The sequence below is a fragment of the Lepisosteus oculatus genome, chromosome 12, assembly GCF_040954835.1.
Source record: "Lepisosteus oculatus isolate fLepOcu1 chromosome 12, fLepOcu1.hap2, whole genome shotgun sequence".
Classification (NCBI taxonomy): Eukaryota; Metazoa; Chordata; class Actinopteri; order Semionotiformes; family Lepisosteidae; genus Lepisosteus; species Lepisosteus oculatus.
In genome coordinates, this window is record NC_090707.1 from 39,428,486 (window position 1) to 39,455,951 (window position 27,466).

General features: G+C 58.4%; 3 protein-coding genes and 1 long non-coding RNA gene across 7 annotated transcripts; 2 read left to right on the top strand and 2 right to left on the bottom strand.

The window, feature by feature from the left end:
- The first annotated feature begins 796 nt into the window (after positions 1-796).
- Positions 797-12,893, top strand: LOC107078907 (uncharacterized). Of its 3 annotated transcripts, none has more exons than XM_069196378.1 (17): positions 798-1,471; positions 1,951-2,085; positions 2,157-2,275; positions 3,990-4,143; positions 4,227-4,345; positions 4,956-5,148; positions 5,427-5,551; positions 5,622-5,871; positions 7,349-7,470; positions 7,547-8,017; positions 8,097-8,194; positions 9,391-9,518; positions 11,118-11,298; positions 11,442-11,583; positions 11,808-11,883; positions 12,294-12,393; positions 12,796-12,893. In XM_069196378.1, exons 1-17 carry the CDS (start codon positions 961-963, stop codon positions 12,818-12,820), a joined length of 2,949 nt encoding a protein of 982 aa, XP_069052479.1. In that variant the 5' UTR covers positions 798-960; the 3' UTR covers positions 12,821-12,893. The 3 variants fall into 3 exon arrangements, with proteins under 3 accessions (XP_069052477.1, XP_069052479.1, XP_069052478.1); XM_069196377.1 differs by having other exon boundaries at positions 7,547-7,769; positions 7,845-8,017; positions 11,442-11,883; XM_069196376.1 differs by having other exon boundaries at positions 797-1,471; positions 11,442-11,883.
- Positions 12,460-15,142, bottom strand: LOC138241970 (uncharacterized). The gene is made up of 2 exons (XR_011191237.1): positions 14,790-15,142; positions 12,460-12,816 (listed from the first exon to the last, which is right to left on the bottom strand). It is a non-coding gene; the product is annotated as an uncharacterized lncRNA (long non-coding RNA).
- A 151-nt stretch (positions 15,143-15,293) lies between these two features.
- LOC138241969 (CD9 antigen) lies at positions 15,294-23,339 on the top strand. 2 transcript variants are annotated; one of them, XM_069196379.1, is made up of 9 exons: positions 15,294-15,493; positions 16,671-16,773; positions 17,033-17,130; positions 17,237-17,311; positions 17,389-17,493; positions 17,613-17,705; positions 18,746-18,829; positions 19,408-19,576; positions 23,017-23,107. In XM_069196379.1, exons 1-8 carry the CDS (start codon positions 15,428-15,430, stop codon positions 19,555-19,557), a joined length of 774 nt encoding a protein of 257 aa, XP_069052480.1. In that variant the 5' UTR covers positions 15,294-15,427; the 3' UTR covers positions 19,558-19,576; positions 23,017-23,107. The 2 variants fall into 2 exon arrangements, with proteins under 2 accessions (XP_069052480.1, XP_069052481.1); XM_069196380.1 differs by lacking the exon at positions 19,408-19,576 and having other exon boundaries at positions 23,017-23,339.
- Positions 23,340-23,759: 420 nt separating this feature from the next.
- On the bottom strand, positions 23,760-26,946 carry LOC107078906 (zona pellucida sperm-binding protein 4-like). Its single transcript, XM_069197157.1, has 9 exons — positions 25,906-26,946; positions 25,535-25,657; positions 25,289-25,458; positions 25,111-25,211; positions 24,914-25,038; positions 24,619-24,799; positions 24,390-24,525; positions 24,237-24,312; positions 23,760-23,972 (listed from the first exon to the last, which is right to left on the bottom strand). The coding sequence occupies exons 1-9, from the start codon at positions 26,804-26,806 to the stop codon at positions 23,875-23,877; spliced, it is 1,911 nt and encodes a 636-aa protein (XP_069053258.1). The 5' UTR covers positions 26,807-26,946; the 3' UTR covers positions 23,760-23,874.
- Positions 26,947-27,466: the final 520 nt, after the last annotated feature.

Genomic DNA, 27,466 nt, shown 5'->3' on the forward strand with positions numbered 1-27,466 from the left:
GAGTGAACACAAACAAGCCCCCATGTACACAGCACAGAGCCCTGAGTGAGTGTACACACACAACCCCGTGTAGCACAGAGCCCTGAGCGGGTATGCACTCACACACATGCACAGAGCCCTGAGCGGGTATGCACTCACACACAGCACAGAGCATGCGCGTGCACACACACAACTCCACACAACACGGAGCCCTGAGTGAACACACACAAGCCCTCATGTACACAGCACAGAGCCCTGAGTGAGTGTACACACACAACCCCGTGTAGCACAGAGCCCTGAGTGAGTGTACACGCACAACCCCACACAACACGGTGCCCTGAGTGAACACACACAAGCCCTCATGTACACAGCACAGAGCCCTGCGCGAGCGCACACACGCTGGCATGCTCGGTGCAGAGCAGTGGTGAACTCTGTGTGTTGTTGTTTGGAAGTGAGGGTGTGAGTTCGTCAGTGCATGAGGCCGGGGCAGGTCCTCACCCCCTGAGCCGAGGGGCTGCTGCACAGCTCCCTGCACGAGCCCCAGATCGCAGCCCTGCTGAAGGGGGGAGAGAGGGGCGTCCAGGGAATCGGCTGGGCAGCTTGTTCCCCCCTCCCACCCCACTCTGTGTACAGTAGAGCCTCCTGTCCCCACTGCAGGAGCTCATCCAGCTGTGTCTGGAGAGAAGCCAGTTTATCGGCTTCAACGCCCGTTCCCCCCTCCAACCCCTCTCTGTGTACAGTAGAGCTGCTGCTCTCACTCCCTGTCAGTTTCCACGTGTGTCCTGCCTGCTGCTTCTCTCTGGGCTGGAGGGGAGGGGCAATAAGTCTCCTCTTCCGTGTCACCTGTCGGCCTTTGAAAAGCGCTCAAGGGCCGAGACCCGTCCACGCGCGCCGCGGGTGTCGTCATCCTCATCGAGCCGCGCGCCGGGCGGGCTCGGACACGCGTGGGAATGCGAGTCCCGCGATGGCGGCCGAGGGTATATGGCGGCCGCCCGCAGGCCCGCAGGAGGACTGTGCTGTGCTGTGCTGTGCGCGGCGATGCTTTCTGTGTGGAGACGCGCCGAGCTCGGCTTTCTGATCGTGCTCACGTGGAGCTGCACGGGGCTCGTGCGGGGCCGCCTCACTGGTTCCGACTTCCTGAAGGCCTACGGGGAAACGGACCCCGACTACGACCGCTCCGACGAGCCCCCGGACCCCCCGGGGTACGGGGCCCGCGCCTCCCGCTGGCCCGGCGTGGGCGAGAGGCTGGACGCGGGGGGAGACGCGTCCACGCTGATGCGAGTGGACTCCGTGCGGGAGACGGCCCGGCCCGGGCAACCCGTCCCCGCCCCGGCACACGGGACCGAGCCCGGGCGGATTCTGGAAGCCGGGCGCCGTCCCTCTCCCAGCCCGGGCTCGGTCTTGATGGACCAGCCGCTGGGCTCCCGGGACCCGGACTGGATGTCCGGCAGCAGGCAGCCGGCGCCGGACTCGCACTGGGAGCCGAGCCCAGGTCAGGGCGCGTGAGTGCCGAACCGGGACTGGGCCGGGTGTCTGTGGCTCTGTGGGGGTGAAGGGGGTGTCTGTGAGCTGTGTGCTGTGAGAGGGGGTGTTTGTGAGCTGTATATTAACAGTATATATATATAAGAGTATATTAATAGTATATTGTCCAGCTCGTTTGGTGATGAAGGAGATTAAGAGCTATAGGAGGTGAGAAAATCATCCAGCCTCTTCAGAGAAGTCGCCTGCACACGTGCTTGACCTGTTCCACACTCCCACCGCCCTTGGTGTAGAGCAGGCGCTCCCCTGTGTGAATCGCTCGTCCCCTGAGGTCCCAGGACGCCGGTGCCGTCTGTCTCGGGACACGGGGCCCCCTGGGACGTCACCCCTCGATGTTCCGCACCGGGGCGAGAGGAGCCCCATGCGCCCTGCTGCTGCTCTCCCGGGGGGCGGCTGTGGCCCCTGTCTCCCTGTGTTCTGTCCCCTCTGCAGGCGGGGCGCAGGGCGAGGTGTCGGGGCCCCCTCTGGGCTCGTGGCTGCGCAGGGGTCCCAGGGTGCACTGCGGGGCCGACGGCATGACGCTGACCGTGAGAGGGCGGCGCGCGGACGACATCGCCGTGGCGCCCGGTGAGCGAGGGGAGGGGCGGCTGTGGGGGTGCAGCAGGCAGAAGGCAGCAACGTCTCCCTCTCTCCCCCAGGGGGCGCCACCCCCATCCCCCTCTCCCAGCTGCCCCCTCACTGTGGACTGAGCTGGAGGAAAACCTGGAGGGAGCTGGTCCTCACGGTGCCGTATACTGGCTGTGCCACCAGCCAGCAGGTCTGTCCCCAGAGTACAGCGCTGAGCTGCAGTGTGTGTGTGTGTAACCCCCCCCTCTCAGTGCAGTGTCAGTGTACAGTAGTGTGCAGGAGCAGTGTGTGTATTAACCCCTCTCTCTCTCAGGGCAGTGTCAGTGTACAGTAGTGTGCAGGAGGAGTGTGTGTATTAACCCCTCTCTCTCTCAGTGCAGTGTCAGTGTACAGTAGTGTGCAGGAGGAGTGTGTGTATTAACCCCTCTCTCTCTCAGTGCAGTGTCGGTGTACAGTAGTGTGCAGGAGGAGTGTGTGTATTAACCCCTCTCTCTCTCAGTGCAGTGTCAGTGTACAGGAGTGTGCAGGAGGAGTGTGTGTATTAACCCCTCTCTCTCTCAGTGCAGTGTCAGTGTACAGGAGTGTGCAGGAGGAGTGTGTGTATTAACCCCTCTCTCTCTCAGTGCAGTGTCAGTGTACAGGAGTGTGCAGGAGGAGTGTGTGTATTAACCCCTCTCTCTCTCAGTGCAGTGTCAGTGTACAGGAGTGTGCAGGAGGAGTGTGTGTATTAACCCCTCTCTCTCTCAGTGCAGTGTCAGTGTACAGTAGTGTGCAGGAGGAGTGTGTGTATTAACCCCTCTCTCTCTCAGTGCAGTGTCAGTGTACAGTAGTGTGCAGGAGGAGTGTGTGTATTAACCCCTCTCTCTCTCAGTGCAGTGTCAGTGTACAGTAGTGTGCAGGAGGAGTGTGTGTATTAACCCCTCTCTCTCAGTGCAGTGTCAGTGTACAGTAGTGTGCAGGAGGAGTGTGTGTATTCACCCCTCTCTCTCTCAGTGCAGTGTCAGTGTACAGTAGTGTGCAGGAGGAGTGTGTGTATTCACCCCTCTCTCTCTCTCTCTCAGTGCAGTGTCAGTGTACAGTAGTGTGCAGGAGGAGTGTGTGTATTAACCCCTCTCTCTCTCAGTGCAGTGTCAGTGTACAGTAGTGTGCAGGAGGAGTGTGTGTATTAACCCCTCTCTCTCAGGGCAGTGTCAGTGTACAGTAGTGTGCAGGAGGAGTGTGTGTATTAACCCCTCTCTCTCTCAGTGCAGTGTCAGTGTACAGTAGTGTGCAGGAGGAGTGTGTGTATTAACCCCTCTCTCTCTCAGTGCAGTGTCAGTGTACAGTAGTGTGCAGGAGGAGTGTGTGTATTAACCCCTCTCTCTCTCTCAGTGCAGTGTCAGTGTACAGTAGTGTGCAGGAGGAGTGTGTGTATTAACCCCTCTCTCTCTCAGTGCAGTGTCAGTGTACAGGAGTGTGCAGGAGGAGTGTGTGTATTAACCCCTCTCTCTCTCAGTGCAGTGTCAGTGTACAGGAGTGTGCAGGAGGAGTGTGTGTATTAACCCCTCTCTCTCTCTCAGTGCAGTGTCAGTGTACAGTAGTGTGCAGGAGGAGTGTGTGTATTAACCCCTCTCTCTCAGTGCAGTGTCAGTGTACAGGAGTGTGCAGGAGGAGTGTGTGTATTAACCCCTCTCTCTCTCAGTGCAGTGTCAGTGTACAGTAGTGTGCAGGAGGAGTGTGTGTATTAACCCCTCTCTCTCTCAGTGCAGTGTCAGTGTACAGTAGTGTGCAGGAGGAGTGTGTGTATTAACCCCTCTCTCTCTCTCAGTGCAGTGTCAGTGTGCAGGAGGAGTGTGTGTATTAACCCCTCTCTCTCTCAGTGTCAGTGTGCAGGAGGAGTGTGTGTATTAACCCCTCTCTCTCAGGGTGGACGCTATGTGCTGCCAGTGCTTTGGCAGGGGCGCCCTGTCCTGATGTCCTGCCCTGTGTTTCCCCTGCTGCCCCCTCCAATCTCCTGTAGCCCTGCGGAGATGAGTGTCCAGCTGGAGGCGCTGTCTGTTCAGGAGCTCCGGGTGCACTGTGAGTCCCACCTTCATCCTGTGTTGTCGTGTGCAGTCAGGCACTGACCCTGACCCTGACCCTGACCCCTCTGTCTCTTCCAGTGAGGGGGCAGTGGGTGTTGGTGGATGAAGTTGCAGTGCATTGTGGGTTCAGCTGGAGGAGGAGTGAGGACAGGCTGGTCTTCACTGTGGCGTACAGTGGCTGTGGAGTCAAGTCAGAGGTACAGTAGAGAGATGTCTGGAGTGTCCAGTCAGTGTGTGCGTATTAACCCCTCTCTCTCTCTCAGTGCAGTGTTAATGTACTGGAGTGTCCAGTCAGTGTGTCTGTATGAACCCCTCTCTCTCTCAGTGCAGTGTTCATGTACTGGAGTGTCCAGTCAGTGTGTCTGTATGAACCCCTCTCTCTCTCAGTGCAGTGTTCATGTACTGGAGTGTCCAGTCAGTGTGTCTGTATGAACCCCTCTCTCTCTCAGTGCAGTGTTCATGTACTGGAGTGTCCAGTCAGTGTGTGTGTATTAACCCCTCTCTCTCTCAGTGCAGTGTTCATGTACTGGAGTGTCCAGTCAGTGTGTCTGTATGAACCCCTCTCTCTCTCAGTGCAGTGTTAATGTACTGGAGTGTCCAGTCAGTGTCTGTATGAACCCCTCTCTCTCTCAGTGCAGTGTTAATGTACTGGAGTGTCCAGTCAGTGTGTCTGTATGAACCCCTCTCTCTCTCAGTGCAGTGTTAATGTACTGGAGTGTCCAGTCAGTGTGTCTGTATGAACCCCTCTCTCTCTCAGTGCAGTGTTCATGTACTGGAGTGTTCAGTCAGGGTGTCTCCTCTCCTCAGGGGGGGGTGTACTCCCTGACCCTGCTCTGGGGTGAGAGGGAGGTCACTCTGTCCTGCCCGGCTGTTCTGCCCCCTGCTCCCCCTCCCCCTGGGACAGCTGCCCCCCCGCCGCGGCCCCCCTCGCTCCTCTGCAGGAAGACCAGGATGTGGGCGGTGCTGCCGTCTGCCCGGCCCGACTCGCTGCAGGTCCGAGGTGAGTCCGCGTCTCCCCAGGGTCTCCCCTGGACGGTGACCACGCACCCGGTATCTCCTGGGGTGGGTGGACGCAGGCGGCGGGGTGCCTCTCCCCCCGACCTCTGGGGCCAGCTCGCAGTGGTCACGGGGCCCCTGTGGCGGTCACTGGGGCCCCTGCGGTCCCTGAACGCCCGGGTCTGACCCGTGAGCCGCGAGGCGGGTGGCACCGGGCCGGGCCGGGAGTCGGGCTGGGCCGGGTCAGGACCTCGCCCACAAGAGCCCGTCCTGCTCTTGCAGACCGCAGCGGCGCGTGGCGGCCAGTGGGGGGCGCGGCGCCACTCTGCGCCTACGAGGTGAAGAGGGGAGACGAGGGGGGGGTGGTCTTCTCCTCCCCCTTGCCCGGCTGTGACTCCCGGACGCTGGTCAGTGTGCGCCTCCGGCTCGGCCCGGCCCGGTGCGCGGGACAGCCCGGTAACCCCTGTCCTCTCCCAGGCCCCATCCCTGCTCTCTCTCCCGCTCCGTTTCCACGACGATGCCCTGCTGCGCTGGCGCACGCTGGACCTGCGGTGCCCAGTGGCTCCTGGTCAGACTCCCCCCACACCCCCTCGGACCACTGACCACCCTGGGCCCCGCCCTTCCCCCCACCCGCTCCACGCCCCACTCCAGCCCAGGGTCACCTGTGGGCAGCAGCATCTGAGTGTGGACCTGCCCCGCGGGCCAGTCAGGGGCATCGCAGTGCGGAGTGAGTAGAGCCCAGCTACTGCACACTACTGAACACTCCTGTACACTGACACTGCACCGAGAGAGAGAGGGGTTAATACACACACTCCTCCTGCACACTACTGTACACTGACACTGCACTGAGAGAGAGAGGGGTTAATACACACACTCCTCCTGCACACTACTGTACACTGACACTGCACTGAGAGAGAGAGGGGTTAATACACACACTCCTCCTGCACACTACTGTACACTGACACTGCACTGAGAGAGAGGGGTTAATACACACACTCCTCCTGCACACTACTGTACACTGACACTGCACTGAGAGAGAGAGGGGTTAATACACACACTCCTCCTGCACACTACTGTACACTGACACTGCACTGAGAGAGAGAGGGGTTAATACACACACTCCTCCTGCACACTACTGTACACTGACACTGCACTGAGAGAGAGAGGGGTTAATACACACACTCCTCCTGCACACTACTGTACACTGACACTACACTGAGAGAGAGGGGTTAATACACACACTCCTCCTGCACACTACTGTACACTGACACTGCACTGAGAGAGAGGGGTTAATACACACACTCCTCCTGCACACTACTGTACACTGACACTGCACTGACAGAGAGAGGGGTTAATACACACACTCCTCCTGCACACTACTGTACACTGACACTGCACTGACAGAGAGAGGGGTTAATACACACACTCCTCCTGCACACTACTGTACACTGACACTGCACTGACAGAGAGAGGGGTTAATACACACACTCCTCCTGCACACTACTGTACACTGACACTGCACTGAGAGAGAGGGGTTAATACACACACTCCTCCTGCACACTACTGTACACTGACACTGCACTGAGAGAGAGAGGGGTTAATACACACACTCCTCCTGCACACTACTGTACACTGACACTGCACTGAGAGAGAGAGGGGTTAATACACACACTCCTCCTGCACACTACTGTACACTGAGAGAGGGGTTAATACACACACTCCTCCTGCACACTACTGTACACTGACACTGCACTGAGAGAGAGAGAGGGGTTAATACACACACTCCTCCTGCACACTACTGTACACTGACACTGCAATGAGAGAGAGAGGGGTTAATACACACACTCCTCCTGCACACTACTGTACACTGACACTGCACTGAGAGAGAGAGAGGGGTTAATACACACACTCCTCCTGCACACTACTGTACACTGACACTGCACTGAGAGAGAGAGAGGGGTTAATACACACACTCCTCCTGCACACTACTGTACACTGACACTGCACTGAGAGAGAGAGAGGGGTTAATACACACACTCCTCCTGCACACTACTGTACACTGACACTGCACTGAGAGAGAGAGGGGTTAATACACACACTCCTCCTGCACACTACTGTACACTGACACTGCACTGAGAGAGAGAGGGGTTAATACACACACTCCTCCTGCACACTACTGGACAGTCTATCCTGTGTTGCTGTAGGTGCCTCTGGAGAGGAGGTGGGGGTACTGGGGGCTGCAGGGCTGTGTGGGTACGAGGTGACCAGCGCAGGGGACAGGAACACTCTGAGGGTCCCTTACAGCGCCTGTCATGTCCGGAGAGAGGTGAGCTTGCTGACCGCTGACCGCTGCCCCCCAGGGCAGGCTCGGGGAGGGGGTGACCCCATCCCTTGTCTCTCAGGCAGGTCGCTACACGCTGGAGGTGCTGTACGTCGCTGCCAGCGGGGCGCGGGGTGCCAGCCGGCTGTCCTGCCCCCTCCGCCCTGCCCCTGCCAGTCCGGGCTGCAGTTCCCCGCCCGGCCAGCGGGTGCAGTGTGGAGCAGGGGGCCTCTCCCCCTCCGGCTGCCTGCGGAGGGGCTGCTGCGTGGAGCCCCTCTCCGGCCGGTGCTACTACCCCATGGACGGTAGGGTCCCCCCTTTCTGCAGGCGCGCCCCCCGCGGCCCAGCGGCGCTCACTCACGCGCCCCTCCTCTCCGCAGAGTGCACCCCTGACGGTCACTTCGTCTTCTCCGTGGCCCGCTCGCTGGCTGAGCCCCCCCTGGACCCCACCAGCCTGGTGATTGCGGGGAACCCTTCCTGCAGCCCCCTTGTCTCCACCCCCGACTTCGCGGTCTTCAGGGTCCCCCTCTCTGGCTGTGGGACACGCTCCTTTGTAGGTCCAGCAAGGGCGCCCCGTCTCTCTCTCGCAGGCGGCCTGGTTTTGTGACAGCAGTCTGTCTGTGTGACGGCAGGTCGTTGGGGAGACACTGGTGTACCTGACTGAGGTCACCAACACCATGACGACCAGGAGTCAGAACTATGGGCGTATCACCCGAGACTTACCTTTCAGGTACAAAGTGCATCTCCCCCCCCCAGTGCAGTGTCAGTGTACAGTAGTGTGCAGGAGGAGTGTGTGTATTAACCCCTCTCTCTCTCAGTGCAGTGTCAGTGTACAGTAGTGTGCAGGAGGAGTGTGTGTATTAACCCCTCTCTCTCTCAGTGCAGTGTCAGTGTACAGTAGTGTGCAGGAGGAGTGTGTATTAACCCCTCTCTCTCTCTCAGTGCAGTGTCAGTGTACAGTAGTGTGCAGGAGGAGTGTGTGTATTAACCCCTCTCTCTCTCAGTGCAGTGTCAGTGTACAGTAGTGTGCAGGAGGAGTGTGTGTATTAACCCCTCTCTCTCTCAGTGCAGTGTCAGGGTACAGTAGTGTGCAGGAGGAGTGTGTGTATTAACCCCTCTCTCTCAGTGCAGTGTCAGTGTACAGTAGTGTGCAGGAGGAGTGTGTGTATTAACCCCTCTCTCTCTCAGTGCAGTGTCAGTGTACAGTAGTGTGCAGGAGGAGTGTGTGTATTAACCCCTCTCTCTCTCAGTGCAGTGTCAGGGTACAGTAGTGTGCAGGAGGAGTGTGTGTATTAACCCCTCTCTCTCAGTGCAGTGTCAGGGTACAGTAGTGTGCAGGAGGAGTGTGTGTATTAACCCCTCTCTCTCAGTGCAGTGTCAGTGTACAGTAGTGTGCAGGAGGAGTGTGTGTATTAACCCCTCTCTCTCTCTCAGTGCAGTGTCAGTGTACAGTAGTGTGCAGGAGGAGTGTGTGTATTAACCCCTCTCTCTCTCAGTGCAGTGTCAGGGTACAGTAGTGTGCAGGAGGAGTGTGTGTATTAACCCCTCTCTCTCTCAGTGCAGTGTCAGGGTACAGTAGTGTGCAGGAGGAGTGTGTGTATTAACCCCTCTCTCTCAGTGCAGTGTCAGGGTACAGTAGTGTGCAGGAGGAGTGTGTGTATTAACCCCTCTCTCTCAGTGCAGTGTCAGTGTACAGTAGTGTGCAGGAGGAGTGTGTGTATGAACCCCTCTCTCTCTCTCAGTGCAGTGTCAGTGTACAGTAGTGTGCAGGAGGAGTGTGTGTATTAACCCCTCTCTCTCTCAGTGCAGTGTCAGTGTACAGTAGTGTGCAGGAGGAGTGTGTGTATGAACCCCTCTCTCTCTCTCAGTGCAGTGTCAGTGTACAGTAGTGTGCAGGAGTGTGTGTATTAACCCCTCTATGTCCAGGCTGTTTGTAGAGTGCCGCTATGCACAGGGTAGTCTGACCAGTGTGGGACTCCTGGTGAAGATGCCTTTTCTGCCCCCCATACTTCATGCTGAGGGGAAATTTGGTGTGCAGCTCCTCATTGCCACTGGTAAACTTCTCTCTCTCAGTGTCCAGTCAGTGTGTCTGTATTAACCCCCTCTCTCTCTCAGTGCAGTGTTAATGTACTGGAGTGTCCAGTCAGTGTGTCTGTATGAACCCCTCTCTCTCTCACTGCAGTGTTCATGTACTGGAGTGTCCAGTCAGTGTGTCTGTATGAACCCCCCCTCTCTCTCAGTACAGTGTTCATGTACTGGAGTGTCCAGTCAGTGTGTCTGTATGAACCCCCCTCTCTCTCAGTGCAGTGTTCATGTACTGGAGTGTCCAGTCAGTGTGTCTGTATGAACCCCTCTCTCTCTCAGTGCAGTGTTCATGTACTGGAGTGTCCAGTCAGTGTGTCTGTATGAACCCCTCTCTCTCTCAGTGCAGTGTTCATGTACTGGAGTGTCCAGTCAGTGTGTCTGTATGAACCCCTCTCTCTCAGTGCAGTGTTCATGTACTGGAGTGTCCAGTCAGTGTGTGTGTATGAACCCCTCTCTCTCTCTCAGTGCAGTGTTCATGTACTGGAGTGTCCAGTCAGGGTGTCTGTATGAACCCCTCTCTCTCTCAGTGCAGTGTTCATGTACTGGAGTGTCCAGTCAGTGTGTGTATGAACCCCTCTCTCTCTCAGTGCAGTGTTCATGTACTGGAGTGTCCAGTCAGTGTGTCTGTATGAACCCCTCTCTCTCTCAGTGCAGTGTTCATGTACTGGAGTGTCCAGTCAGTGTGTCTGTATGAACCCCTCTCTCTCTCAGTGCAGTGTTCATGTACTGGAGTGTCCAGTCAGTGTGTCTGTATGAACCCCTCTCTCTCAGTGCAGTGTTCATGTACTGGAGTGTCCAGTCAGTGTGTGTGTATGAACCCCTCTCTCTCTCTCAGTGCAGTGTTCATGTACTGGAGTGTCCAGTCAGGGTGTCTGTATGAACCTCTCTCTCTCTCAGTGCAGTGTTCATGTACTGGAGTGTCCAGTCAGTGTGTGTATGAACCCCTCTCTCTCTCAGTGCAGTGTTCATGTACTGGAGTGTCCAGTCAGTGTGTCTGTATGAACCCCTCTCTCTCTCAGTGCAGTGTTCATGTACTGGAGTGTCCAGTCAGTGTGTCTGTATGAACCCCTCTCTCTCTCAGTGCAGTGTTAATGTACTGGAGTGTCCAGTCAGTGTGTTTGTATTAACCCCTCTCTCTCTCAGTGCAGTGTTCATGTACTGGAGTGTCAGTCAGTGTGTCTGTATGAACCCCTCTCTCTCTCAGTGCAGTGTTAATGTACTGGAGTGTCCAGTCAGCGTGTCTGTATGAACCCCTCTCTCTCTCAGTGCAGTGTTCATGTACTGGAGTGTCAGTCAGTGTGTCTGTATGAACCCCTCTCTCTCTCAGTGCAGTGTTAATGTACTGGAGTGTCCAGTCAGTGTGTCTGTATTAACCCCTCTCTCTCTCAGTGCAGTGTTCATGTACTGGAGTGTCCAGTCAGTGTGTGTATGAACCCCTCTCTCTCTCAGTGCAGTGTTCATGTACTGGAGTGTCCAGTCAGTGTGTGTATGAACCCCTCTCTCTCAGTGCAGTGTTCATGTACTGGAGTGTCCAGTCAGTGTGTGTATGAACCCCTCTCTCTCTCCAGATGAACACTATACTCAGTTCTACCCTCAGTATCACCGGCCCCTCAGTCTCCTGCTGGGACGCCCCCTGTTCCTGGAGGTGCGGCTCGTGTCGCCCCCCGACCCCAGCCTGGTGCTGCTGGTGCACTACTGCCTGGCCTACCCCCGCTCCGCGCAGGCCGCCTGGGTGCTCATCTACGACGGGTCAGTGTCTCGGCCTGGGGGGCCGGCGGGCCCCCCCTCGCTCTCGAGCTGGGGATGGGGGTACCTGCTGCCCTCACCCGCGCTCAGAGCAGTGACCCTCGACCTCTCTGGCCCCTGTGACCCCTGTGCTCCCCTCTGTCCAGCTGTCCCAACCCCCTGGACGTGGGCCAGACCTCCGTGCTGCACCCCGGCCCGGCCGACCCGACCCGCCAGCGGCGCCGCTTCCTGGTGCGCGCCTTCCAGTTTGTGCCGAGCCACGCGCTGAGGCCCGGGGAGGACCAGGAGGTTCGGACCGCCCGCCCGGCTGCAGGCTCAGCCCTGGGACGTCCACTGACCCACCGGACTCGGCCCTCAGGCCCGGGAGGGGCAGGGGCCTGTGGACCTGCTCTTGGCCCCCCGAGAGCTCCGGTGGGCTCGTGGAGCCTGTGGCTGCGGCTCTCTTCAGCAACTGTGGGGACCCCTCTGCTCCTGGTCTTCGGGGTCTCCCCTAATCCCCCTTCTCTCCCCAGATCTACTTCATGTGCTCCACGGAGGTCTGCTCCCCCAGCCAGGGGCCCTGTGTGGAGGGCTGCTTCCAGAGGCACAGTGAGTACCCCCCAGTGCTGTGCCCTGCTGCCCGCTGGGCACAGATACCAGCCTCTCCCTCGCTTGCTCTCCTCTCAGAGATCCTGCTGCCCGCTGGGCACAGATACCAGCCTCTCTTTCGCTCACTCTCCTCTCAGAGATCCTGCTGGGCACAGATACCAGCCTCTCTCTCGCTCGCTCTCCTCTCAGAGATCCTGCTGCCCGCTGGGCACAGATACCAGCCTCTCTTTCGCTCACTCTCCTCTCAGAGATCCTGCTGGGCACAGATACCAGCCTCTCTCTCGCTCGCTCTCCACTCAGAGATCCTGCTGGGCACAGATACCAGCCTCTCTCTCGCTCGCTCTCCTCTCAGAGATCCTGCTGCCCGCTGGGCACAGATACCAGCCTCTCCCTCCTCTCTCTCTCCTCAGAGATCCCTGGGCCCTCTCAGGCTGGTGCAGGAGGAGGCTGTGGCACAGTGCCCTGCTCTACAGCACCTGGTGCCGATGGGCCAGAGCTCAGTGCAGGCAGGTCTGTCTTCAGCTCATCATCTCTCTCAGCCACTGTGCCTTCCTCTCCTCCTGTCGTCTCTCGCAATTCAATTCAAGGGGCTTTATTAGCTTGACCGATGGGTACAATCAGTGTTGCCAAGGCAAATAAAAATTCACATGAAAATAAAACCAAAAATAAAATCTACAGACATTTACAACAAAGATGTAAGATGTATTACATCTACTGTAGAAATATGGAGCATTACTGGGAGACAGGCTCACTGTTCCTCAGGCTGGGACAGGAGATCACATACTGGGCTGCCAGTTCAATTGAGTTCTCTCCTCCCTCTCCCAATAGGATTGGGACCCGTTGTGATTCTCTCCTCTCTCTGTGCTGCTGTGCCTCCTATCCTCACTCACTCAAGCTCTTCTCTCTTTGCAGTTCAACAGGATCCCAGCAGTTCTGATTTGGGAAGAGATGCCAAGAATCTCTACAACATGATTGTATGATGTTGCAATAAAGAATCTTGAGAAACAGGAGTTACTGTCTCTGTGCAGTGTCAGTGTACAGTAATAATTATAATAATTGCTCACACTTGTATAGCACTTTTCTGGACACTCCACTCAAAGCGCTTTACAGGTAATGGGGACTCCCCTCCACCACAGTAGTGTGCAGGAGGAGTGTGTGTATTAACCCCTCTGTCTCTCAGTGCAGTGTCAGTGTACAGTAGTGTGCAGGAGGAGTGTGTGTATTAACCCCTCTCTCTCAGTGCAGTGTCAGTGTACAGTAGTGTGCAGGAGGAGTGTGTGTATTAACCCCTCTCTCTCAGTGCAGTGTCAGTGTACAGTAGTGTGCAGGAGGAGTGTGTGTATTAACCCCTCTCTCTCTCAGTGCAGTATCGGTGTACAGTAGTGTGCAGGAGGAGTGTGTGTATTAACCCCTCTCTCTCTCAGTGCAGTGTCAGTGTACAGTAGTGTGCAGGAGGAGTGTGTGTATTAACCTTTCTTTCTTTCTTTCTTTCTTTCTTTCAATTCAAGGTGCTTTATTAGCATGACCGATGGGTACAATCAGTGTTGCCAAAGCAAATAAAAATAATAAAATCAACATAGAACAAAACAAAAAATAGAAGTAAAATAAAATCTACAGACATTTACAACAAAGACATATTATATAATATTGACATATACTGTAGGCGGCTGGAGCATTATTGGGAGACGGACTCACTGTTCCTCAGGCTGTGACAGGAGATCACATACTGGGCTGCCAGATCAACTGAGTTCCCTCCTCCCTCTCCCAGTAGGATTGGGACCTGTTGTGGTTTTGGCAGGTGTGGGAACTCTGGGATTAGATTTCTGAATTTCGGGAAGAATGTTTCTCTAATCCCAGAGTATCTGTCACAGTGCAGTAGGAAGTGCACCTCTGTCTCTATTTCTCCCCGCTGGGTGTGGGAGCACAGCCTGTCCTCTCTGGGCAGACAGGTCTGCCTGTGTCCAGTGTCTCTGGCCAGGCTGTGGTCACTGAGCCTGTCCTCTCTGGGCAGCCAGGTCTGCCTTTGTCACCCAGTTTCTATGGCCAGGCTGTGGTCACTGAGCCTGTCCTCTCTGGGCAGTCAGGTCTGTCTGTGTCCAGTGTCTCTGGCCAGGCTGTGGTCACTGAGCCTGTACTTCATCAGGGTCTGTTTCTGTTTGTTATTTTTTATTTTGGTCAAATATTCAGCTAGTGTGTATTGTCTGTTTAAGGTTCTGTAGCATTCCAGTTTATGTTGTGTTTGTTTGTGTGTGAGATATTGCTGTTTGATCTGTGATGTGGTTGAGTCTGGGTTGTGGTGCTCTAGCAGTGCTGTCCTGAGGCTGGTTAGCGTCGGTGTGGCTCAGGTTGGTGAGCCTCAGGACCAGCTGGCTCAGGGGGCTCTGTTTTGGGCTCAGCTCTTGGCTCAGCAGGGCTTTGTGGTGGTAGGTACACCACAAAGTGTCACACCACAAAGGTAGCTCTCTCTCTCTCTGTGTCACTGTACAGTAGTGTGCAGGAGGAGTGTGTGTATTAACCCCTCTCTCTCAGTGCAGTGTCAGTGTACAGTAGTGTGCAGGAGGAGTGTGTGTATTAACCCCTCTCTCTCAGTGCAGTGTCAGTGTACAGTAGTGTGCAGGAGGAGTGTGTGTATTAACCCCCTCTCTCTCTCAGTGCAGTGTCAGTGTACAGTAGTGTGCAGGAGGAGTGTGTGTATTAACCCCTCTCTCTCTCTCAGTGCAGTGTCAGTGTACAGTAGTGTGCAGGAGGAGTGTGGGTATTAACCCCTCTCTCTCTCAGGGCAGTGTCAGTGTGCAGGAGGAGTGTGTGTATTAACCCCTCTCTCTCTCAGGGCAGTGTCAGTGTGTGTATAAGCTGTTTCCTCAGTGCAGTAGTGCTTGAAACAGTCACATCCTGGTTGTGGTTACCTGCAGTTTCTCTCGCTGGCTGTTGTCGGCTCCTCTCCTCCCCCCCCGGAGTTCAGTGCGGTTGCGAGCTCCTGCGGGCTCTGGTGGGGCGGAGGGGAAGAAGGAGGTCTGCTCCTCTAGCCGGCCGTTAGGGTGACTAGGGCTTAGTGAGGCTCCGCGGGGGGTTCCCCTTTTCTGTTGCCCCAGGGCCCTCTGGATCAGCTGGTTCATTATACCCCCCGACCAGCAGCGCGGTGCCCCCCCTGCGCCCCGGGGGCTTCAACGAGCTGCGACGACTCCTGGTGCTGGAGGGTGTGCGGGTGCTTGGGGGACCCTGAGTTTGAGGGCGTCGCGCTGGGAGAGAGGGGGGACCGTGAGGCGCGGGTGTTTTGGGAAGAGCCGCGGGGGGCGGGGCGTCGTGTTTCAGGCAGAGGGGGCTGCGCCCGCTGCTGATTGGTGGCCGCGGTTGCCATGGCGGCGGCCGGGCTGCGCTTATAAGCGCTGTCGCGGGGCGGCGGGGCTCACCTGCCCCCGCGCTCCCTGTGCCCTTCTCTCGCGCGGTGCTGTGTGCCCACTCAGGACAGCGACGGACCGTGTCCCCGGGATCAGCCGCTCACCTTTGCGTTCTTGTGGTCTTTGGTCAGTTAGCGATCTGCGCCATGGCTCTGGACGGCTGCGGCTACTGCTGTAAGGTCATCCTCATCATCTTCAACATCTTCTTCGCGGTAGGTGGGCTGGCGGTGTCCGCGCTGGGGGCGGCTGGACCCGGAGGCTCCGCTCTGCGGACCGGGCCGCTCGTGTCCGTCTTTCCGTGGAAAAACAACCCAGATTTCTGCTCTTCCAGCTCGCGGTGGATTCGCGTGTCCGTTCCACGCCCCTTTCCGCAGCCTTGCCCCCACGCGGCCGGGGCCTGGCTCTGGTTCCGAGGGTCCAGCCGGGCGTAGCTGGGCTGGACACCCGCGAGGGGACGGCTGGTCGCAACGGCCCGCCCGTGTCAGCCGAGGCGTGGGCGTGGACGGGCTGTGGGCTGGCTTCGGCGAGTTAGTTTCGTTTTTCCCTCAAAGTTTCGTTTTACCCTCAAAGTTTCGTTTCCTCAGAAATCGCCGCCGCCGCGGCCAGGCTCGGTTTTGCCCAGGGTTACCGCGATTTCATTAGATACCGGTCCAAACACCACTGGACGCGCTGGTGCCCAGTGACCCCCGGCTCGGCCCAGACGCGCTGGGCTCTGTGGTGCCCTGTGTCTGTGTCTGTGCCCTGTGTCTGTGCCCTGTGTCTGTGCCCTGTGTCTGTGCTGAGGGCTGTGTGATGCCCTGTGTCTGTGCTGAGGGCCGTGTGGTGCCCTGTGTCTGTACTGAGGGCTGTGTCGGTGCCCTGTGTCTGTGCCCTGTGTTTGTGCTGAGGGCTGTGTGGTGCCCTGTGTCTCTGCCCTGAGTCTATGCTGAGGGCTGTGTGGTGCCCTGTGTTTGTGCTCGGGGCTGTGTAGTGCTCTGAGTCTGTGCCCTGTGTCTGTGCTGAGGGCTGTGTCTGTGGCCTGTGCCCGTGCTGAGGGCTGTGTGGTGCCCTGTGACTGTACTGAGGGCTCTGTGGTGCCCTGTGTCGGTGCCCTGCGTCTGTGCTGAGGGCTGTGTGGTGCCCTGTGTCTGTGCCCTGTGTCTGTGCTGAGGGCTGTGTGGTCCCCTGTGTCTGTGCTGAGGGCTGTGTCGGTGCCCTGTGTCTGTACTGAGGGCTGTGTTGGTGCCCTGTGTCTGTGCTGAGGGCTGTGTGGTGCCATGTGTCTGTGCCCTGTGTCTGTGCTGAGGGCTGTGTGAGGGAGTAGTCAGTAATGTCGGGGTGCTGGGGAGTATGGGTGAGAGAGTGGAGGGCGTGTCGTGTCTTTAACCTTTCACCTTTCTGTCTCTGCAGATCGTGGGCTTCGCCATGCTGGGTCTCGGCCTGTGGCTGAGGTTCGGCTCGGAGACACGCGGGTTCTTCGATATCGACCTGAACACACAGCAGTTCGTCATTGGTAACGTACAGTACTGCGACCTGACACACACACAATCACAAGCTCGTGTCACACTCACACACACGCCAACACACTCTCACACACGGTACCACCCTCACATAATCATACATAATCACACCCACACCCTCTATCACACTCACATGCACAATCATGTGCCCAGTGTTGGGGTTCAGTGCTCTGTCAGTGAGGTCACTGTGCCCAATGTTGGGGTTCAGTGCTCTGACAGTGAGGTTGCTGTGCTCTCTCCCGCTGTCCTCAGGGGTGACAGTGCTGATGGTGACAGGGACTCTGATGTTGCTGGTAGCTCTGTTCGGGGACTGTGGAGCCTGCAGTGAGTCTCGCTGTGCACTGGGAGTGGTGAGTCACCGAGGACAGGATGGAGACTGTCTGAACTCTCTCTCTCCCTCTCGCCTGGCTGTGTGTGTGTGTGTGACCCGTCTCTCTCTCTCCTGTCTGTCTGCAGTTCTCCGGTCTGCTGACAGTGCTGATCTTGGCCGAGATCACGGCGGGGGTGCTGGCCTTTGTGAACAGTGACGAGGTGAGAGAGAGGGTCTGAGTCCTCGGCTCACCTGGCTCACCTGGCTCCCCTGGCTCACCTGTGCTTCTGTGTGTCAGGTGGGCAAGCAGCTGGCCGAGTTCTACGCCACCATCTACGCCCAGTACGTGAACAAGGGGGGGGACCCCAGCTTGGCCGTCACCCTCAAGATCTTCCACAACGCGGTAGGAACCCCACTCCTCACGGGGATCACGGGGCTGAGCGACTCGTGTCTCTGTCGTGTCTCTGTCGTGTCTCTGTCGTGTCTCTGTCGTGTCTCACTCTGTCCTCCTCTCACGCGCAGCTGGACTGCTGTGGGATCGGGGGCGGCATCCTGGAGCCCTTCGTCAGAGAGACCTGTCCCCGCGCTGGCCTGCTGCAGACACTGGTCATGCCTGTGAGTCCGCCTGCGGGCTCTGTGGGGCTCTGTGGCGCTCTGTGGCGCTCTGTGGCGCTCTGTGGCGCTCTGTGGGGCTCTGTGGGGCTCTGTGGCGCTCTGTGGGTGTGGGGCTCTGTGGGGGTCTGTGGCGCTCTGTGGGTGTGGGGCTCTGTGGCGCTCTGTGGGGGTCTGTGGGGCTCTGTGGGGGTCTGTGGCACTCTGTGGGTGTGGGGCTCTGTGGGGGTCTGTGGCGCTCTGTGGGTGTGGGGCTCTGTGGGTGTGGGGCTCTGTGGGGGTCTGTGGCGCTCTGTGGGGCTCTGTGGCGCTCTGTGGGGGTCTGTGGGGGTCTGTGGCGCTCTGTGGGTGTGTGGTGCTGTGGGGCTCTGTGGGGCTCTGTGGGGCTCTGTGGGGCTCTGTGGGTGTGTGGTGCTGTGGGTGTGTGGGGGTCTGTGGTGCTCTGTGGCTCTGTGGTGCTCTGTGGGGCTCTGTGGGGCTCTGTGGCGCTCTGTGGCGCTCTGTGGGGGTCTGTGGGGGTCTGTGGCGCTCTGTGGGTGTGTGGTGCTGGGGGTCTGTGGTGCTCTGTGGGGCTCTGTGGCTCTGTGGTGCTGTGGGTGTGTGGGGGTCTGTGGTGCTCTGTGGGGGTCTGTGGGGGTCTGTGGCACTGTGGTGCTCTGTGGGTGTGTGGTGCTGTGGGTGTGTGGGGGTCTGTGGTGCTCTGTGGGGGTCTGTGGTGCTCTGTGGGGGTCTGTGGGGGTCTGTGGGTCTGTGGGGGTCTGTGGCTCTGTGGGGGTCTGTGGTGCTCTGTGGGGGTCTGTGGCTCTGTGGGGCTCTGTGGGGCTCTGTGGTGCTCTGTGGTGCTCTGTGGGGGTCTGTGGGGGTCTGTGGCTCTGTGGGGGTCTGTGGGTGTGTGGTGCTGTGGGTGTGTGGGGGTCTGTGGTCTGTGGCTCTGTGGGATGGTGCTGTGCTCCTCAGTGGCTCGGTGCTGCTCTGTGGCTCTGTGTTATAGCGTCATGACGTTCTCACTGACACACTGACACAGGTTTCCTGTCTCTCTGCAGTCCTGCCCTGCTGTCATTGTTGATGTGTTCAACTCCAGAGCTCCAGTGGTCCTGGGCTGCTTCGTGGGACTGGCCTTGCTCATGGTGAGACAGGGGGCCGCATCCCCCCTGACCCGTCCACAGCCTCTCTGACCCCTCCCCACCCCCTCCACACAGTCCCCACCCCCTCCACGTCCTGTCCCCACCCCGTCCACGTCCTGTCCCCACCCTCTCCCCACCCCCTCCACGTCCTGTCCCCACCCCCTCCCCACAGTCCCCACCCCCTCCACGTCCTGTCCCCACCCCCTCCACATCCTGTCCCCACCCCCTCCACGTCCTGTCCCCAACCCCTCCCCACCCCCTCCCCACAGTCCCCACCCCCTCCACGTCCTGTCCCCACCCCCTCCCCACAGTCCCCACCCCCTCCACGTCCTGTCCCCACCCCCTCCACATCCTGTCCCCACCCTCTCCCCACCCCCTCCACGTCCTGTCCCCACAACCTCCACGTCCTGTCCCCACCCTCTCCCTACCCCCTCCACGTCCTGTCCCCACCCCCTCCACGTCCTGTCCCCACCCTCTCCCCACCCCCTCAACATCCTGTCCCCACCCTCTCCACAGGGTGTGTGTGTAGAGTTGTGTCTCTGTGTGGTGTCCTCAGTCAGTGTGTGTATTTGTGTTTTCAGGTTCTAGCTCTGCTGTGCAGCTCGGTTCTGTCCAGACAGATCAAGCGGACTCACCAGGGTCCGCAGTACCTGATCCTAGAGAACAGCTCTGTGACACTGCAGCCCGCCCCCCTGTCGCCCCCCCCCGGCCCGGCCGCCCTGCTCTACTAGCCTGGCTGTCGCACGCTAGGTACACGCGCGCGCTCCCTGTCCTGTCCCGTCTCTGTCTGCGGGCGCGCGGGTGGACTTGGTGAGCTGCAGAGGCCGGTGGGACTCGTGACTCTTCACAGTTACAGCCCACAGCTCCGGACAGCTGGTTTGTCACCTGGTGTGGCAGCCAGGTGTGACCTCTGACCTGTCCCTCTGGTGCAGTGAAAAGTCAGCTGGTAGCACCACGAGTGCTGACAAGGCCTCTGGGTCCTGCAGGACACATCTGGGAAACCCAATCTCTGACGCTGCTTCTCTCTCAATACACAGTAGTATGTGTATTAACCCCTCTCTCTCTCTCAGTGCAGTGTCAGTGTACAGTAGTGTGCAGGAGGAGTGTGTGTATTAACCCCTCTCTCTCTCTCAGTGCAGTGTCAGTGTACAGTAGTGTGCAGGAGGAGTGTGTGTATTAACCCCTCTCTCTCTCAGTGCAGTGTCAGTGTACAGTAGTGTGCAGGAGGAGTGTGTGTATTAACCCCTCTCTCTCTCTCAGTGCAGTGTCAGTGTACAGTAGTGTGCAGGAGGAGTGTGTGTATTAACCCCTCTCTCTCTCAGTGCAGTGTCAGTGTACAGTAGTGTGCAGGAGGAGTGTGTGTATTAACCCCTCTCTCTCAGTGCAGTGTCAGTGTACAGTAGTGTGCAGGAGGAGTGTGTGTATTAACCCCTCTCTCTCTCAGTGCAGTGTTAGTGTACAGTAGTGTGCAGGAGGAGTGTGTGTATTAACCCCTCTCTCTCTCAGTGCAGTGTCAGTGTACAGTAGTGTGCAGGAGGAGTGTGTGTATTAACCCCTCTCTCTCTCAGTGCAGTGTTAGTGTACAGTAGTGTGCAGGAGGAGTGTGTGTATTAACCCCTCTCTCTCTCTCAGTGCAGTGTCAGTGTACAGTAGTGTGCAGGAGGAGTGTGTGTATTAACCCCTCTCTCTCAGTGCAGTGTCAGTGTACAGTAGTGTGCAGGAGGAGTGTGTGTATTAACCCCTCTCTCTCTCTCAGTGCAGTGTCAGTGTACAGTAGTGTGCAGGAGGAGTGTCTGTATTAACCCCTCTCTCTCTCACAGTGCAGTGTCAGTGTACAGTAGTGTGCAGGAGGAGTGTGTGTATTAACCCCTTTCTCTCTCAGTTCAGTGCAGAGTCAGTGTACAGTAGTGTGCAGGAGGAGTGTGTGTATTAACCCCTCTCTCTCAGTGCAGTGTCAGTGTACAGTAGTGTGCAGGAGGAGTGTGTATTAACCCCTCTCTCTCTCTCAGTGCAGTGTCAGTGTACAGGAGTGTGCAGGAGGAGTGTGTGTATTAACCCCTCTCTCTCTCACAGTGCAGTGTCAGTGTACAGTAGTGTGCAGGAGGAGTGTGTGTATTAACCCCTTTCTCTCTCTCTCAGTGCAGTGTCAGTGTACAGTAGTGTGCAGGAGGAGTGTGTGTATTAACCCCTTTCTCTCTCTCTCAGTGCAGTGTCAGTGTACAGTAGTGTGCAGGAGGAGTGTGTGTATTAACCCCTCTCTCTCTCAGTGCAGTGTCAGTGTACAGTAGTGTGCAGGAGGAGTGTGTGTATTAACCCCTCTCTCTCAGTGCAGTGTCAGTGTACAGTAGTGTGCAGGAGGAGTGTGTGTATTAACCCCTCTCTCTCTCAGTGCAGTCTTAGTGTACAGTAGTGTGCAGGAGGAGTGTGTGTATTAACCCCTCTCTCTCTCTCAGTGCAGTGTCAGTGTACAGTAGTGTGCAGGAGGAGTGTGTGTATTAACCCCTCTCTCTCTCTCAGTGCAGTGTCAGTGTACAGTAGTGTGCAGGAGGAGTGTGTGTATTAACCCCTCTCTCTCAGTGCAGTGTCAGTGTACAGTAGTGTGCAGGAGGAGTGTGTGTATTAACCCCTCTCTCTCTCAGTGCAGTGTCAGTGTACAGTAGTGTGCAGGAGGAGTGTGTGTATTAACCCCTCTCTCTCTCTCTCAGTGCAGTGTCAGTGTACAGTAGTGTGCAGGAGGAGTGTGTGTATTAACCCCTCTCTCTCTCAGTGCAGTGTCAGTGTACAGTAGTGTGCAGGAGGAGTGTGTGTATTAACCCCTCTCTCTCAGTTCAGTGCAGAGTCAGTGTCCAGTAGTGTGCAGGAGGAGTGTGTGTATTAACCCCTCTCTCTCTCAGTGCAGTGTCAGTGTACAGTAGTGTGCAGGAGGAGTGTGTATTAACCCCTCTCTCTCTCTCAGTGCAGTGTCAGTGTACAGGAGTGTGCAGGAGGAGTGTGTGTATTAACCCCTCTCTCTCTCACAGTGCAGTGTCAGTGTACAGTAGTGTGCAGGAGGAGTGTGTGTATTAACCCCCCTCTCTCTCAGTGCAGTGTCAGTGTACAGTAGTGTGCAGGAGGAGTGTGTGTATTAACCCCTTTCTCTCTCAGTGCAGTGTCAGTGTACAGTAGTGTGCAGGAGGAGTGTGTGTATTAACCCCTCTCTCTCTCAGTGCAGTGTCAGTGTACAGTAGTGTGCAGGAGAAGTGTGTGTATTAACCCCTCTCTCTCAGTGCAGTGTCAGTGTACAGTAGTAGTGTGTGTATTAACCCCTCTCTCTCTCAGTGCAGTGTCAGTGTACAGTAGTGTACAGGAGGAGTGTGTGTATTAACCCCTCTCTCTCTCAGTGCAGTGTCAGTGTACAGTAGTGTGCAGGAGGAGTGTGTATTAACCCCTCTCTCTTTCTCAGTGCAGTGTCAGTGTACAGGAGTGTGCAGGAGGAGTGTGTGTATTAACCCCTCTCTCTCTCACAGTGCAGTGTCAGTGTGCAGGAGGAGTGTGTGTATTAACCCCCCTCTCTCTCAGTGCAGTGTCAGTGTACAGTAGTGTGCAGGAGGAGTGTGTATTAACCCCTTTCTCTCTCAGTGCAGTGTCAGTGTACAGTAGTGTGCAGGAGGAGTGTGTATTAACCCCTCTCTCTCTCAGTGCAGTGTCAGTGTACAGTAGTGTGCAGGAGAAGTGTGTGTATTAACCCCTCTCTCTCAGTGCAGTGTCAGTGTACAGTAGTGTACAGGAGGAGTGTGTGTATTAACCCCTCTCTCTCTCAGTGCAGTGTCAGTGTACAGTAGTGTACAGGAGGAGTGTGTGTATTAACCCCTCTCTCTCTCAGTGCAGTGTCAGTGTACAGTAGTGTGCAGGAGGAGTGTGTGTATTAACCCCTCTCTCTCTCAGTGCAGTGTCAGTGTACAATAGTGTGTGTATTAACCCCTCTCTCTCAGTGCAGTGTCAGTGTACAGTAGTGTGTGTATTAACCCCTCTCTCTCAGTGCAGTGTCAGTGTCCAGTAGTGTGCAGGAAGAGTGTGTGTATTAACCCCTCTCTCTCAGTGCAGTGTCAGTGTCCAGTAGTGTGCAGGAGGAGTGTGTGTATTAACCCCTCTCTCTCTCAGTGCAGCGTCAGTGTACAGTAGTGTGTATTAATCCCCTTCTCTCCCTGCAGGTCTGTGCCTTGGTGTGTAGTCTTATCCTGTCCTCTGCAATAAAGAAGGTCCAGCCCATCCCCATTCTTTACAGCTCCAGTATGGTCTATTAGTCTTCCTGCTTCTGCAAGTGACAAGCCTCTAGCACCAGCTCCTGTCCTGCCTCCCCTTGCAGGGCCAGAGCTCACCCAGCCTCCAGGGGGCACTGCAGCTGTGGTCATCCCACCCTCACTGGGAGGGGAGGTCAGGTGCAGCTCAGGAGCACCAGTCCCTTCACTGTAACCACGCTTGCTGTACTGCAATGTTTTTCTACGCACGTTGAAATAAAGTCAGAAAATGGTGATGCGGCCTGGGCTCTATTCACTTCTCTTCCTGCTCTCCAGCACAGAGCTCTGTCAGGCTACCTTTGACTCACCAGTCCTGCAGGAGCTGGACATCACAGGACTGATCCAGTAACAGGTCAATCATACTGCTGGAAGCCCAGAATCCAGACTGTTGTCCACATGTTTACAGTGGTGCATTGTCATCTCGCATCATGAAAGAGCCCCCCCAACCTCCCTCAGGGACTGGAGCTGAAGGGCCTCCAGTGTCCCCTGCTGGAGAGAGGAGGAATCACACCCTGCCTGCTGCTGTTCCAGGTGTCCCTCTCCCCCACTAAGGGCCCTGCCTTATTCTCTCCCAGAGCAGACAGAAGCTGAGCTCTGCACCTGTCCAGCCTCACAGCAGGAGCCAAGAGGCCAGGAATGACCACCGGAAGCAGAAATCAGTTCAGTTTGTTTTTTTATTGCAACACTCGTATCTCCACACTGACCAACCACACAGCAGCAGCATAGTCACACAGGGCCAGAACAGCAGACCCCTCCCCACTGGACCGGCCTTCACTTGGGTGGCCAAGCCTTGGGCATGAGGAAGGGGCCCTGCTGGACAGCAATGTCCCCTGGCACAGGCTTGGAGCCAGGAAGCTGCATCCTCATGGCTGTGGGAGAGAGAGAGAGAGAGGAGCTCACAGCCAGGGGCTGCTGGAGTGAGCGGAGCAGAGCCTGTAGCCTCACACGCGCAGGAGAGAGGAGCTCACAGCCAGCAGCTGCTGGCCACAGAGGAGAGCTCATTCTCAACTGCGCCCACGAGTCCCTGCTCCTGGAGTAACTACCTCCCAGCCCCTCTCCCCAGAAAGATGGGGCTCACAACCCCCCCACCCAACACCCCAGCAGGCAGGGTCAGGGGTCAGCTGGATACTCACTTTTAGGGTCAAAGCACTTGGGGTCACAGGACTGGACAGCGGGAGAGCAGACCTCGGTCACGCACATGATGTACACCTGGGGGAGGAGAGGGCAGGTCAGGACCGAGCGCGGCGCCAGCGGTCAGCAGGGTCACCCCCTCGCCCCACACTGACCTCCTCCCCCAGGTAGCGGCCCGTGTTGGGGTTCACGAACTGGAAGGTGTGCACGGTGAAGCGCCGGTAGTGTCTGGGGTGGTCGGCTGGCTGCACCTTGATGTCCACAGAGTCGGGGTCCACCTCGTTGGGGCACCTGCACCGAGGGGGACAGGCGGGGTGAGCGCAGCAGGTACCCCAGATTGAGAACGAGGGGCAGCCTGCCAGCCCCCCAGGCCAAGACACTGACCCGTCGTAGATGAGCACCCAGGCGGCCTGCGCGGATCTGGGGTACGCCACACAGTAGTGCACCAGCAGCACCAGGCTGGGGTCGGGGGGCAACACCAGCCGCACCTCCAGGAACAGGGGGGCCTTCAGGCGCAGCTGCAGGGGGAGGGCAGCCTGGGGGAAGTAAGAGCGGTAACAGCCATCTGGAGGGAGGGAGAGAGGAGTCTCAGGCCTGCGCACCCTACCCCCCCGGGCAGATCACCAGCAGGAGCCCCAGCCCCTTGCTGGGGCGCAGGAGGGGAGCCCCGACGCAGCACCTCTGGCGACGCGGAGCTCGAGGCGCAGCTGTCCGGCAGCGGAGGCCACAGGCGGAGGCAGGTCCCTCACCAGGAACCCGCGGCTGCTGAAGGAGCCGGGGACGAGCCGGCAGCGCACCTGCATGCTGGGGAGAGGGCAGGGGTCAGGGGTCAGGGGTCAGGGGTCAGGGGCCCTCCGCAGCCAGACCGCTGCTCACCTGAAGGGCACGTCCCTGCTGATCTGCCCGTACGCGACCTGCGCCGTCGCCAGCCTGGTGCCGCGCACCTCCACCGCGTACACCGTGGCGTTGCCCTCCACCTGCAGGAGCACAGCGGGCGGTCAGCAGCACGCGGTCAGCGTGACCCTCCCCGCTGGTCAGCGGCGGGCGGGCCTACCGAGGAGCGCACGCCGCACAGCTGCAGGCCGATGGCGAAGATGGCGTAGTGGGGCGTGGCCAGCGCGGGCGCACACCCGCTGGGCCCCGCCACCAGGCCCCGCGGGTCCGTGTCCGGCACCGTGTCGTGCCGGTGGACCGTGAAGATGAAGTGGCCGTCCCGCGTGCACACTGCAGGGGTCAGGGGTCAGGGGTCAGGGGTCAGGCACCCCCACAGGGGAGCCCCCAGCGCGGCCGACTGACTGACCGTTCAGCGGGTAGTAGCAGCCGCTCGTCGTGTTGTCCACACAGCAGCCCCGGGCCTGGCAGGCGGCCGGGCTGGTGTCCGGGAGACCACAGCGGACCTGCTGCTCCGAGGGGATCTCACAGCCTGCAGCCGGACAGAGAGGGAGAGGGGACAGCCCCGCTGACCACTGACCACAGCCAGCCAGAGAGAGAGGGAGAGGGAGAGAGGACAGCCCCGCTGACCGCAGCCAGCCAGAGAGAGAGGGAGGGAGGGGGGGAGAGGGGACGGCCCCGCTGACCGCAGCCAGAGACACTGGCCAGGCTGTGGTCAGCAGGGCTGCCCAGAGAGACCCCAGGAGGGATGGGGGGGGTACAGGCACCCCAAGGCCTCACCTGCAGGATGAGAGGGTGGTGGTGGCAGAAGGTCATGCTGGGCGAGAGGACAGCGCTCAGTGGGCTGGGCAGGGGCAAGGGGGGGCCGGGGCAGTTTGGAGATGTCCAGGTCCTCCCCCAAGTCCAGAGCCGGGGGGCTCACAGGGAACCCATGTCGGGGGGCTGCCCACTCAGCCAACGGCCCCCTCCTCTTCACAGACGCCCCCTGCCCCAGCCCCGGGGGTCGGGGTGCAGGCTCAGCCCGCGGTCTCTCAGTGCTGACCGGTCCAGCGGGCATCATCATCTCAGCCGGGAGGAGCTCCTGCAGGGGGGGCACCAGGGCCTCACTCTCACTGGCCCGCGACCTCACAGCGCCAGGCTCCTGGGGTCCCCCGCCAGTCACCCCACCATCCTCCCTCATCTCCTGCGGCAGCTCCTCCCCGGCCAGCGGCAGGGGCTCCCTGGAGATCACGGGCGGCCTCTGCCTCCGCAGCGGCGCGCCGGCGGGCTCCAGGACTCGGGGCGCAGGAGTCGGCCTGGGGACCCCGTCCGCGACCCAGGGCTCCGGGGGGGCGGGGGCACCCCCACGGCCACGCTTCTTCAGGCACTTGCGCCCCTTCTTGTCGGCCTTGCGGGGCGGGGAGCTCCGGGGGCCGTGGGGCTCCGGGCGGGACCCCTCGTCCTGCAGCATCTCCTCGGGCAGCTGCTCCGCCGCCAGCAGCGACAGCACATCGGCGCTCGGCTCGCCGGCCTGCGCCAGCGCGGCCGCCCCCAGCACGAAGCCCGGCGCGGGCGAGGGGCCCCCCGGCGCGGGCGACACCGGCAGACCCCGCCCCGCGGCGGGACACAGCCGCAGCAGGACACACACGAAACACGGCAGCAGCAGCAGCCACGCCCGCCGCCTCGCCATCGCGCCGCGCATCAGGAACACGAACACGCGTGGGGAAGAAACAAACAGCAGGTAAACCAACAACAACCTCCTGCAGGACCGAGAACACGCGAAGGCTTTGCAGGCTATATCCCCTCTCCCACCGCGCGCTCTATTTACACGGCGCGAGCAGGTGCCGCTCGTGAGGCGCATCGCGCCCCAGCCAATCGCGTCTCCCACCCGCGAGCGTGGCCACGCGTGGGCCGCTGCTGCCTGATGCGCAGAGACTCGCCTTGCGCGCGGGGGCCGACTGTCTCACGCCCGTGACAGGACTCGGAATCGTCATCATCAATAATAATCTATAATAATGATGATAATAAGATTGTATTGGTGTTGTTGTTAGTAGTATTAACTGCTGTATAAACCCACGAGATGCTCTGCTGAGGATGACTTCAGCGCTGCGTGTCCGTGACCCGTCCTGGGGCGTGAGGGCTCAGACCCCCGGGGGTCTCTGATGGTGATGCTGCTGTCTCAGTGTGACTTTACTGTCACTGAGCCACTGAAACAGGACACTACCCGGGTCCGGGGATCACAGCAGACACGTCACGGACACGAACAGGGCGTATTTCCACATCGAAGATAATAAATAGGAACATCGATAACAACATCGATTTACACTCGCAGTAAATCGTGACTTGCAGGTCACTGCTCTGA